At 35.2% G+C, this 12132-nt stretch overlaps 1 protein-coding gene across 3 annotated transcripts in view; it reads right to left on the bottom strand.

Moving 5' to 3' along the window:
- Window positions 1-11633, bottom strand: part of LOC112513347 (serrate RNA effector molecule-like) — a 26518-nt gene extending 14885 nt beyond the window's left edge. For all 3 annotated transcript variants that reach the window (XM_025119586.1, XM_025119593.1, XM_025119599.1), the window contains exons 1-3: window positions 11120-11633; window positions 3157-3278; window positions 2359-2407 (exon numbers count right to left, since the gene is read on the bottom strand). In XM_025119586.1, coding sequence (XP_024975354.1) covers window positions 2359-2407; window positions 3157-3278; window positions 11120-11631 — 683 coding nt within the window. In that variant the 5' untranslated portion in view covers window positions 11632-11633. The remainder of the gene's footprint in view (window positions 1-2358; window positions 2408-3156; window positions 3279-11119) is intronic.
- Between the last annotated feature and the right edge of the window lie 499 nt (window positions 11634-12132).

The raw sequence follows: 12132 nt of genomic DNA, 5'->3' as shown, positions 1-12132 counted from the left end.
GAGCCGGCCCTAGTCTCTACCCTAGTTTCCTTGATTAGGATAACCCTAATTATGTTTGTCTATATATATTAATCTCATTGTACTTGTAAACATTTGTAGCACCTAAATAAAGAAAAACCTAGTTGCCCCCGTGGACTAGCACGATCAATCTGATCGTGTGAACCACGTAAATTCTTGTGTTACTCTTGTTTTTTGGGTTGTGCGTATTGTGTGTGTAACGTTTGTCCTAACATCAGATTTGTGCGGAAGTAGATAAACACAAAGGGCACGTGTGTGATCATCTATAAATGATATGAACCAACGTTTCCCATGAGAGGTATTAACTTTTGAGGTCCCCATAGGTTACTACTGTTGGTTAGAGAGGAAGGGCTAGTTGGTGTACAAGATTTATGGGGAAATGAAAAGTCTGTATGTTTAGCAAGTTGACAAATATCACATTGCAATTCGACAAAATTTTTATAAATAACAATGGAAACATATACTTTAAGTATAGAAAACTCACGTTCCCAAGTCGATAGTGCCATAACATAACTTTGCTAGGGATTGAAACTGAATTTGAAACCAACCTAGAAATCAAAGTAGATATACTAAGTTGTTTTCTTGGTTGTTGATCTTCAAAGAAAATGTTTGATTGCCTGGTTATGTGAAACTAGGAGTAGACTAGGACAGGACGCTAATCTAAAATTGATTTAAAAGAAGCGGTTTTTTGGAAACAAAATCTGAGATCGATTATTGGAAGAGGGCAATGGTTGTGAGGATGATTGATCGCCTGAAGGTGCTCACTGCAGATGTGAGTGACAAAGATGCCAGCAACAGTGAGACTGATCAGGAGGGCTGATATGATACCATATGAAACTATATGCAGGAATAGAGAGAAAACATATACAATCAATTCTAATCCTATATGAAGGAAAGTGTATACAATCAAATCCTTTATGATTTGATTTCCAGCTGTCATTGTCAACATGGTGCATTGCACTTGATCTAAAAAGAGGCCGTTGAAGTAATGAGAGCTTATCCACCTTGAGTGTCCCCTTCAAGGAAAGTAGTTTTGTGTCAAAGGGCTCCTTCGGAAAGGTCAAATCTATATAGGAGCAAACTATGCTAATTTCATTTCTTGTAACCCCAAACCTTGAGGTGATTGCACCAAATCGTCTCATCCACCTTAAGTTTCCTCTCAAGGATGTAGTTTGTATGTCAAAGGCCTTCCTTCAGGATGGTCGAAACTAATTAGGAGAATCACATTCCTGCTAATCATTTCTTTGTAAGCCTAAATCTTTGAGGTAATTGCACAAGTTATCTTATCGACAAGGTGACACATCAATACTAGCGCCAGATGATTTCATGTTATAACAAAACATCTCATGAAAGAAGTGATACGCATCGTTTAAAATAAAAATATATCAGTCAAGAATTAGGACACTGGGATCAAAAGCCTCTGAGAAGGTAAAAGTTGCAAGCATGTCTCATCCCTTGTAAATTGTGGTGCAAGATCAAGTTTAAGCATGAACATCTCACAAATCCTATACATCATAACACACCTTCAAAATATAAAGTTATTTGTAATCTTGAGCAATTGTTGGCTTCCTAATATATGAGTGATGTGGGATCCAATGACTCCTAATCAGATGCTTGCCCTTCATGCTTTTAAGGTTAATCCCTTAAATGCAATTAGAATCACTAGATTTGATCAAGATATTAGCCAAAGTAAAAAAATTAAATGCAGCCTCATCTCTGATAATTTCAATTTCTCATGGCAGGAACCTAAACGAAGGCCACAAGCCATCAACAAAAGAAGCTGGCGTCACTATTGGAACTAATGATGCATGTAACACATCTTGCAAGAATAAATCAGTAAGATATTCACAACAATAGAAGAGACAATGAACAAATCATTAACCATAAATGATCACAAGGAGATGATGGATGGACAATAGCCAACAAAGAATCATCTAAGATGCTTCAATAACATCAATGCTTTGATGGGTAAAACTGAGAATAACTGACGATTCGGGACAACACAAACCTGTGCAAGATGTGTCTAGTCTTTATGCAAAGCAAGTCCTACTTAGCTGGACATAAATAAAACATAAAATGTCAGATAGCAGCCATGTCATGTTGAAGACACGTCTGACATGGACGGCTATAGTGCTATCTTCTTCAGGCCACTGCCAATATGGTGTAATGGCTTGCTACAATATACTAGTTTCAGAAAGAAAACAAACAAGCACAATCCAATGCGAAGGAACAAATATTAGCTATAATAAGTTAAAAACACAACAGGAATTCAAATTAGGCAAATCCAATGCTGTAAGTAGAAAACATTGTACAGTTACAAACTAGTTTGATGATGCTCACCTATGTGTAACGGCAGCATCATTGTAACCTCCACGAGTGAAATCCCAGTCTGCAAAAGACCACCATAAATAGAAGCGAAAGGAACATAAAAATGAAAATAAGAGAACATAACTGAAGTTAATAGCATGCTGTATTGCATACCCTAGTAATTGATAGGCAGACAATCTCTTAAAAGTTAACAATTCCATACAATACAAGGGGTGAATTTAGTTCCAAGAATTGATCATCATTCCAATTCGTTCAGATTATGGCGCCAAACAGGCCCAAGAATGAACGGAAAACTTAAACAGGATAGAAGCATCAGCAAAAACGGTGCTGAACAAGATAGGATTTGAGCTACGAATAAACATATTAATACTTGATGGATGCAATTATAGACAAAAATCAGTAAGATTAAGATAGATCTAGGGCCTCTCTTCCGATGAGTTGAAGGATATGAAGAGACAAAGGCGTTCGAAGAGGATGGAGATAAATGAAACAAAAGTCAAGGTCCGATGAGTTTAAGATCGATTTAAGGGACAAAAGGGACCATCCAGTGTATCAGCTCAAGGTCGACAACGAGAGGAGGAGAAATGATATGAGCACGTCTATCAAGAGAAAGTTTGACATTGAAACTTTTAGACTCCTTTTGTGTACCTAAAAATTATTATTCTTTTCGCTTCAAACCAGTTGACATTTGATATATTACAAATAAACATACAGCCGAAAGCTTCCTCACTAAACGTCAAAACTCCAACCATAAAACAATTCACCGTAACTGTGAAACTACAAAACGTCAATTGCATAGTTGGTGCTTACCAGATGGACCACCTTGGTATCCACCAGATGAGCGGCCACCATACCAACCACGAGGCCGGTCTTCCTGATAACCAGCTCTGCCACCAATATGCTCATAGCTGCCAGGGTGATCATATCCAAACCTGTGACATAATATTAATACAATATTGGGTCCAAGTGCTAAAATTGTAACACTGAAATCAAACAGTAAGCCTGTACTAGCAAGACAAATCTAAGTATAGTGAGCAAATATATAATATTGTATTCAGACACTCCACAAATTAGAACAAACACATGACTATCTTGCAAAACAGAAGAGAACTAGAAACATCAAAACAAACACCTAATTGTATAAACTTGAAGACGCTCCTATACTCTGATCACACCAAAAAACAGACTGAAGAACAGCCAGCAAGTCCCTTACACTAGCAGCAAGAAAAACCAAAGGTAAGAAAACAATAAGCAGGACAAAATATATTAAAGCACAAACAAAATGAACCTAATATCCTAAGCAGTTAACGTGATTACTTTTTGGAATCATGGTAAGTCGATATAGCGGTTATCGCATTGATAAAGCGGTGGTATAGCGGTAAAAAATTTAGGTTCATATAATAAATACAAATAATTATATATATATATATATATATATATATATAACAAGTAAAGAACTTGACAATTGTATATATAAACATGTCTAACACACATCATGTAAAGTAAAACAAATCAAGTCCCACACAAGCAACATAACATAACAATAAAGTTTGTAAAGGTCATGAAAGAGATAATTGCACTAGCAGTACATAGCAGTGAATAGCCATAAATCACAGTCAAATAGAGATATATGCCGCCACTAATCGTGGGAGCACTATTATACTGCTATAGCACTGCTAAACCATCGGTATAGCTCCGCGATTGACTGTCCAGCTAATACCAAACTATATATTGAAGTGGAGTCAACAAAGCACACCAAAATTTACGTAGAATCTTCCAAGCAAACCAGATCCACGCAGAGTTAGCCAGGCAAACTAAATCCACGCATAGTCAGTAAAGCTAATTTAGTGTATCCAAACAAGCCTAGATAAAGGTTTAGATGGATTCCAGATCAGTCAATTTCAGACTAATCCATGCAACTCCAAACAAACTAAGCCATTAAAACAAAGAAAACCCACCAACAAACTAAACAGCAATCCACTAATGGTTAACCAGTAAAGCAAGAAGGGTGACTCATCTCGCCAAACCCAAAAAATGGAATGTCCATGCATCAAGTATGCCAAACCAAAAGGATCCCTCATGAACAAGACCAAATAAACAAATGAGTCCACCATCGGGTTAATCAAGCCTCATAGATGTCCTAGGACTCCTAAACCCAAAGATTTGTTAACTTGACAAAAACAACAAGCAAGCAAGCAGAATGAGTCCACCCATCACATCAGACAAGCTTCACTTCCTAACAGGACTATAAATTGTTTCTAGGCAAATTATTTTGGTTACAGTGATGCAATTGAATTCTCTCAAAAGGTGTATTCATAGAGGGAGCGTTTGGTACACTGAAAATGACAGAACAGAACAGGGATCCTTGTTCCACGTTTGGCAAGACTTTTATGAGAAACAAACAGCAACAGAGTGGAACAAAGTGGAATGGGCCTGTTCCACCCCTACCCCATGGAACAGGGTGGAACAAGGTAGAATAGACTTATATTTTACCAATAAACCTCAAAATAAAACTTAATTCTCTTCTAAAACATCAAATAAGTCTCTTTTTCACATTTTATTCATTCTTTAAATTTTATTCATTGTATTTTATGTTTTTTAAACTTCAATTTTATTGTCCTCGGATTTTATTTTTATACCGATTCTACATTTTTATTAATTTATGTAATTTATTATATATTAATAATAAAAATAATGGAAAAGGGATAACATAAAAATTGGAAACTACATAACTTTTTACTTTGGTGTCATTTTAGTTGTTTTGACGAAAACTTTCTAATGATATATTTTGTTATAAAAAGTAATTATTTTTATTAAAATTTAATAAATTACATAAATTAATCAAAATATATAAACAACTCATCAGACGTAAATTGGTCATTTTACTTGTTTTGTTCTGTCCAGTTCTGCCTTACCAAACGCTGAACAATTGTTTTGTCCTGTGCTGTCATGTCTGGACACCAAATGCACCCAAAGGAAACTCAATAAATACATAGTGATGTGTACACATGTTACGTTCTCCACATCAAACAACTTCTTCGGGACTCGCACATTAAAAAGGTTCAATGTAAAATATTTTTTCACACCTAAAACTCTTTGTTTAAAAGCAATGAGCAAACTACCCCTTTTCCGATTTATTAGTGTTGTCCCCCTTGCGTTCCCCCCCCCCCCNGAATTCCATTTCCCTTTTTCTCCACTCTTATTTCTTCCTTTCTTATTCTCCTGTTGGAAGTACCTAATCTGCTTTTTTAAATCTTTCCTTTCTTAACCGGTTGTCATCTTGCAGGGTCTTAATAGCTAATTAAGGCCATGTTTGCCAACCACAAGCTAGCTTTTTGAAACGCAGGTAGCGTTTCAATAAACTCCCAGGGCTTTTTCCACTTTCTTCCAATTTGCCCCTTATTAATTAAGATCAATTATTATTTATTTTGAATATTAGTCATTAATTAGTTTTATGGTGTCGTCATTGTTATCATCATATGATTATTCAATCCAAGGTTTTAATGTACGGAAACGTGAGGTGAGGCATTTTCCCTCACTTGGCGAGGCTGTTCGAGGCGTAAGTCTCGAGGCAGAAAATAAAAATAAATAAAATAATAATATAATATATGTAATACTTAGCTGATAATAATATTTAGAATCATAATGTTGCTAGAAGTCTGTAAATACTTTAATTTAGGTAATTAGTTGTTAAAGATTTTATTTTTTATTAAAAAAATAGATAAACAATAAAAGCCTCCCACATAAAGAGAAACAATAAAAGAGACAGATGTCAAGAGAAGAAGAAAAGTCATTCCTGCTATGTAAAATCGAGGAGTCCTTATGCACCTTCCAGGTCACATCCCTAGTACGTAGTCTTACTGCATAAAAACGAAAAATCAAACATAGCAGTAAGTTTTCTTCTTCAATGACCATGCACAAGGGCAAAGCAAGAAGCAGAGGTTTAACTTTAATGGGTCATGAATAGGTAATTATATTTTCTTTGATTTGGCATACTTTTTAACCCTAAAGTCTTAGTACCGCCTTAGCCCCGCCTCTACCGCCTCAGTAGTTCGAGGCATACGATCCAACCAACCTAGCAGAGGTGATGCCTCAAGAACGTTCTTGTAAGTTATATTTCTTATGTTTCATAATGAATAAAAATTCGATAAATCATTTTAATAAAATATTTATTATTAATTAACGATTTCTTTTGAAGTATTATCGCTTAATTAAAAAATTTACAGTTTTGCTTTTATTTATGTTTGCATAACTGACTAAAGATTATTCAAAATCATCAATTAATTAAAGATTTTCTAAAATTCATATTTGGTTACACTAATTAATAATTTTTGAAAGTTAGTTACATTCCCTAACATACAATGCTGGTGTCATGTAATATTGTTGATATTCCATGAAGTTCAAGGAATGTCCATCAAACCTAATAGTTGAAGACCTCTTTATTTTGGTTACTACTTGTTTTAGTGAGATGTTTTAATTATATTATGTAATCTACATTTAAGTAATTTGTCAACATGTCCTCTTTAGGTTATTCAAAATCATCAATCAATTAGGCAATTTTTCTAAAATTCATATTTGGTTACACTAATTAACAAATTATGAAAGTTCATTGCATTCCCTAACATACAATAGTTGTATCATGAGATTTGAGAAAGTCATAATCAATTAATCATATTGTTAATATGCCATGAAATTCGTGGAATATCCATTAAACCTAATAGTTGGAAAAAAAATTATTTTGGTTGCTACTTATTTTAATACGATGAAATGTATTAGTGATATGTTTTAATTATATTGTGTAATGTTACATTTAAGTAATCTTTCAACATGTCCTTTTAGTTCATTTTACATTTCTCACTTAGCTTATCAGCTAGTTTTTACCAAATGTGATTGGTTTATTAGTTAGTTTTTCAGCTAACAACTAGCTTTTCAAGCAACTGCTATCTTATCAACTAGTATGCAAGCGTAACCTAAGAAGGGTAGACATGTCAAATCCTACTTAAAAAAGCGTAAACGTTCTTCTACAATTTAACTAAAACTTTGGGCCTCTATATGTTATAACGTTGAGCTCATGCTCCTTGAAGATGAAATGCGTAGGATTTCACATGAATGAAAACTCAATTCTATCGGTGCTAAATAGAGCCCATCAACTAGCATTTCCCACTAATATTTGTTATTATTTTGGTTTAACCTGCTTTGTAGACAATCTAATTAAGTTTGCACATTTCTTTCCTAGATTTCACAATAATCAATTTTAGTTCACTCCAAAAGTGGTATAATTGCATGCTTAATCAAGTCATATGCCAACCTTATTTGCCTCTACCTGTACATGGAGTTAATTCTTAGCAAGTCAAACATTGAAAAACTCATACGCAATTATTGTGGATGGCAGAATTCCTAAACCTTCTTGAGCCGATAGACTAATAAATCTGTTTAGCGAATATGATGTTGCATAAAAATAATATTATGATGGGTTATACGTTTTGCCACTCTACTTCTACATTAAATAAAAAAATTCTAAGTGAGTAGTAAATATAAAAGTTTGCTCAAGGTTGCAACTTGCTAGTAAACTTTTTGAAAGTTAACCCTTTAAGCTCAACTTCTTCCCATTTGTATATTATTCTATTTTTAAACAAAATTAGTGCCATGTAAACATAGATTGACAAGCAAAGAACCCATCAACTAAAGAGGGAAAATAATCGCTTCTAAACAATATCAACTTTTTAATACCATTTTAAATGTTTGAGGAAGTAATGGGTTCCACGACAAAGCTACTTGAATTTCCATATTGTTTTCTCTAGGTCAAACTAGGTCTTCATTCTCTAGCCAAGATGATACCAAAATTTGGTAGAATAATAATACAAATCTCATACCGTCTTACAGGAGGAGCATACAAAGTACATGTTTTTGTGATAAATGATTCATGTTTCTGTCATGACTCAAAACTATATCCTCTTTGCCAAACCAAGTTATTACATAACCCATTATCACAATGATATTATCGCTTGCTATGTTGTTATATTTAGATTATAAAATATATCTTGAATAAAAATTGAAGAAACATAGATGGTTGTCTTCCCATCGTCACGAGATGTTATTTAATTGCTCTTCACGTCTAGCTTATGGTTTCTACTCCTAGTGTTTTAACTTACAGTATAATGTAGAACTTACATTATCAAATCCAATATACTTAAAATTGGGCTTATGTTTGTGAATTGGATGTCGAGCATATTAGATGGTGTACGCAAACATGTACTATAAACATAAGTTGTGCGATTAACAAACAGAAACCTATATTCAACTGTACATATTTTGGTTAACACCTGTGATCCAGAACTCATCTCAAGCTTTTCTATTTGTCTAAAAAATTGAGTCCCATCAAACAAATTTCATATATGTTATAACATCAAAATATTACTGCATATTCGTTGTTGATATAATATGGTCATTATATTGAGCTTGGACAAATATGGAGAACATTTATTTTGCTTAAGTACTCATAAGTATTATGTATATGTTTTACAAAGCTAAACTTTAAGGGGGTACATTGCAAAGATTTTATGACATAAGGTAAGATCTTAGCATGTTTGCTTTCAAATACTAGGAGCTAACTTATAAGGAGAGAACAAGAAGTAAAGGTGAATCCTGATGAAGCTAAAAAAAGAAACATTTGATACCTAGCATCTTTCAGCTCTCATGCATACATGTAGTGGTTTCGGCACTGGTGAGGAGGGTTGGAATCGTAACATCGAGGTGGTCTAGGTGGTGAGGCAGAAGGGGAAACCAAGAAGGATGTGGGAAAAACAACTAAGACATAGCGGCTTTAGACATTTCCAAAGTATGAACTATGACCTCGTATGGGAGTTTCTAGGGAAGTAGAATTATGGTAGCTGATTCGTGTGAGGCTTTTGGTTTCTATGGTCGAAGGATGAAGTAGGGAGCAAGACGATGGTACGGAACAAGGGGTAGAGAGCACATCTAGGTACTAGAGTCTTAGGATATGTAGTACGAACTCCTGTAGTAGCCTTTGAGTGAATTCAGCCAGAATGAGGTCTTTCGGTTAATTTCATGCTAGGTCAGTTAGTTATCTCATACTTTTTCCTTATGGTTTTAATGCCCTTGTTTAATCTTTTTTTTCATGTTGTTTAACGTGCATACTTGTCCTAATTGATCTACCTGCTCTTCATTAACTCTTGCAAACCACATCTTTTTTGACATATTTATGAGGTGCTTAAGATTCCAAATCTCTGCATACAGCAAGCTGGGGGTTTTCATGGGAACATCTCTATCCCATAAGGTAGAAGAAAGGTCTACATGCATTTTCCCTCCGTGAACCTTACTTTCTATGGGATTTACTCATTCATTTGATTTGGTTTGGTTTACTCAACTCTCAAACCTATTAACATAGAAAAGTACTGTAAGATATAAAGAAAGCAGAACTAACAAGTGCTATTAGAAACGATGCTCTTTATATTTTTTTAGGATATAGTTCAAATATACGGTATCGAAGCTTTTGAAATTAAGTTATCTTTACTCTCTTCTCGTTTTTTGATATCCTGGAAAGGCTGACCGATGGTCAAGCTCATTGATACATGACTCGGATTAATATTTAAAGGAACTGCAACAAAAGCGAGCATCCTCTAAGACTGACTTGAATTCAAATTGAAATGGGGGAGGGGATATTATGTCATAACATCATGAACAAGGATGAAGATTATGACCAGACAGGAGTAGTTCACAAAAAAACAAATGTACATTCATCAAGCATAATGGCAAGTAAATGCTTCTCCTAAGACCATGATTGTGAATTGAGTGATGTGTATGTGTGCACATATACATACACACATACACGTACGCATACACATACATACAAATACATCGGTACAAAAGCTTTTGTGCACATCTATGACAAGGAAAGAAGGAATAAACTACCAAAACCTGCATAAAAGAAGTGTGATCTCCACTAATCCCACTTCCTTGCAACACATAGAAGTACCTTCAAATACATTACTACTAAGTAGATCCAATGGCAATAGAGTTCACTATGCTTTATATCTTAATTGGCATCTATCAAAAACATAGACTTTGTTCGCTTTAGTAACGCATCACAAGAATATAATTGCCCCTTTCACATCTCCATAAGACATGGAAGGTTAGAATCACTTAGATTTCAATTTTCCCTGTAACTAGGGTTAGATTTTATGATTGTTTGATTCGATATTTGGAATTAGAATATACTAAATCCCATGAACACCTCGATATTGGAACCTTTTCTTTATTCCATGTCACAACTATCTTCTCATGGCACAAAATCGATGACACCTGCTTTCTCATCTTCACAGCTCAATTTCAATTATTACATCTCCCTCCTTTTCTAAATTAAAGTGTTTCCTGCGTACTGGTGATGTTAAAGGAAGGAAAATGCTCATATTTTATAAAGGCTAGAAAAGAGTAACACGAATCACAGTCCTCAGTCCTTTTGATGACATGATTGCTTAATCAAGATGTTGCTTGTGTTTAGACAATGGTTGCAAGCTTTAAATATTATTCATGCAGAAAGAGAATTAGAGATATACAGACCATAATATTGCCACAATCTCCCTGGAATGAGATCCCCTTACTAGCACATACACGATAAAAATAAGCAACTGTCGGAACACTGGTTAGCTAACAGCCTAATCATCCATCTGATAAAAAAAATCAGCACCATCTCACAAATTCTAATGAAATGGCCTACAAACGAGTAGAATAATAACTTAAACTAAGTACCAACCTTCTATCACCAGGTCCGAAACCTCCACGAGGACTTCCACGACGGCCGTCGTGACTACCTTCATCCCTGCGAGACCTCTTAAACTGCGGGAATGGAGGTGAGCGCCGAGGAGGAGAATGGCCACCACCACGGCGGTCACGATACAGAGGTGGAGGAGGAGAAATAGGGCTAGCAGCATGCCGCTTGTAATCCCGGTGAGGAGGCACCGGGGAAGAGCGATTACGATTATCGTAGTAATCGGAACGACGATTAGATGGGCGCTCAGTGTCACGGTCCCTGTCATCATTTCTTCTCTCTCTTGAGTCACGGTCACGGCGTTGTGAGGATGGTCGTGCTGGCGCTAGAGCTTGCGCTGGTGCTGGTGTTGGTGCTGAAGCTGGAGCTGGAGCTGTTGCTGGTGGAGATGCATCAGCATTTTCGTCGTTGGCCAACTTCTTGTCGTTATCATCGTCATCGTCTTTCTTTTCTCCACTACTCCGGCGATCGACGGGCATGTTCATCACTTCAGCCATTGATGCAGAAATGAGGAGAAACAAACCCTAGAACTCGATGCAATAAACTGGTCACGAATGACGCTGGAATCTGGATCAGAGTAAGAAAATTACTGAATTACAAAATGGTCCTTCAACTATTACTATTAAAGGTGGTTTGGAATTTGTTAAATGGTTTGTTCGGAATGATTAAGTAAGTATCCATAATGATTACAAAAATCTTATAATATAGTAGAAAATATAATATGTTTGTTTGGTAATTGTTAGAATGAAATTAGGGCGTTTAATGTTTTAGGCGGTCTAAGATACAAAATCGTTTAGACGGTTTTACAATCGTTAAAAGGCAGACATTTTTTTGTCAAACAAAATTCAACTCTTAGTGATTCAGATATTGTCTTTATAAAATTATTAAGACGTAAACGAATAGTCTTAGTTTAAAGAGTAAATTACAAAAAATTGTCCTTAAGGTTGGTGGAAACTTTGATTTTTTCCCCTAACTTTTGGAAATTAAAAGGATGGACA

This window comes from Cynara cardunculus (genome assembly GCF_001531365.2).
Source record: "Cynara cardunculus var. scolymus isolate 2C chromosome LG 1, CcrdV1, whole genome shotgun sequence".
Taxonomy (NCBI): Eukaryota; Viridiplantae; Streptophyta; class Magnoliopsida; order Asterales; family Asteraceae; genus Cynara; species Cynara cardunculus.
The sequence above is the reverse complement of the archived record's forward strand: the minus strand, read 5'-3'. Positions and strand labels throughout refer to the sequence as shown.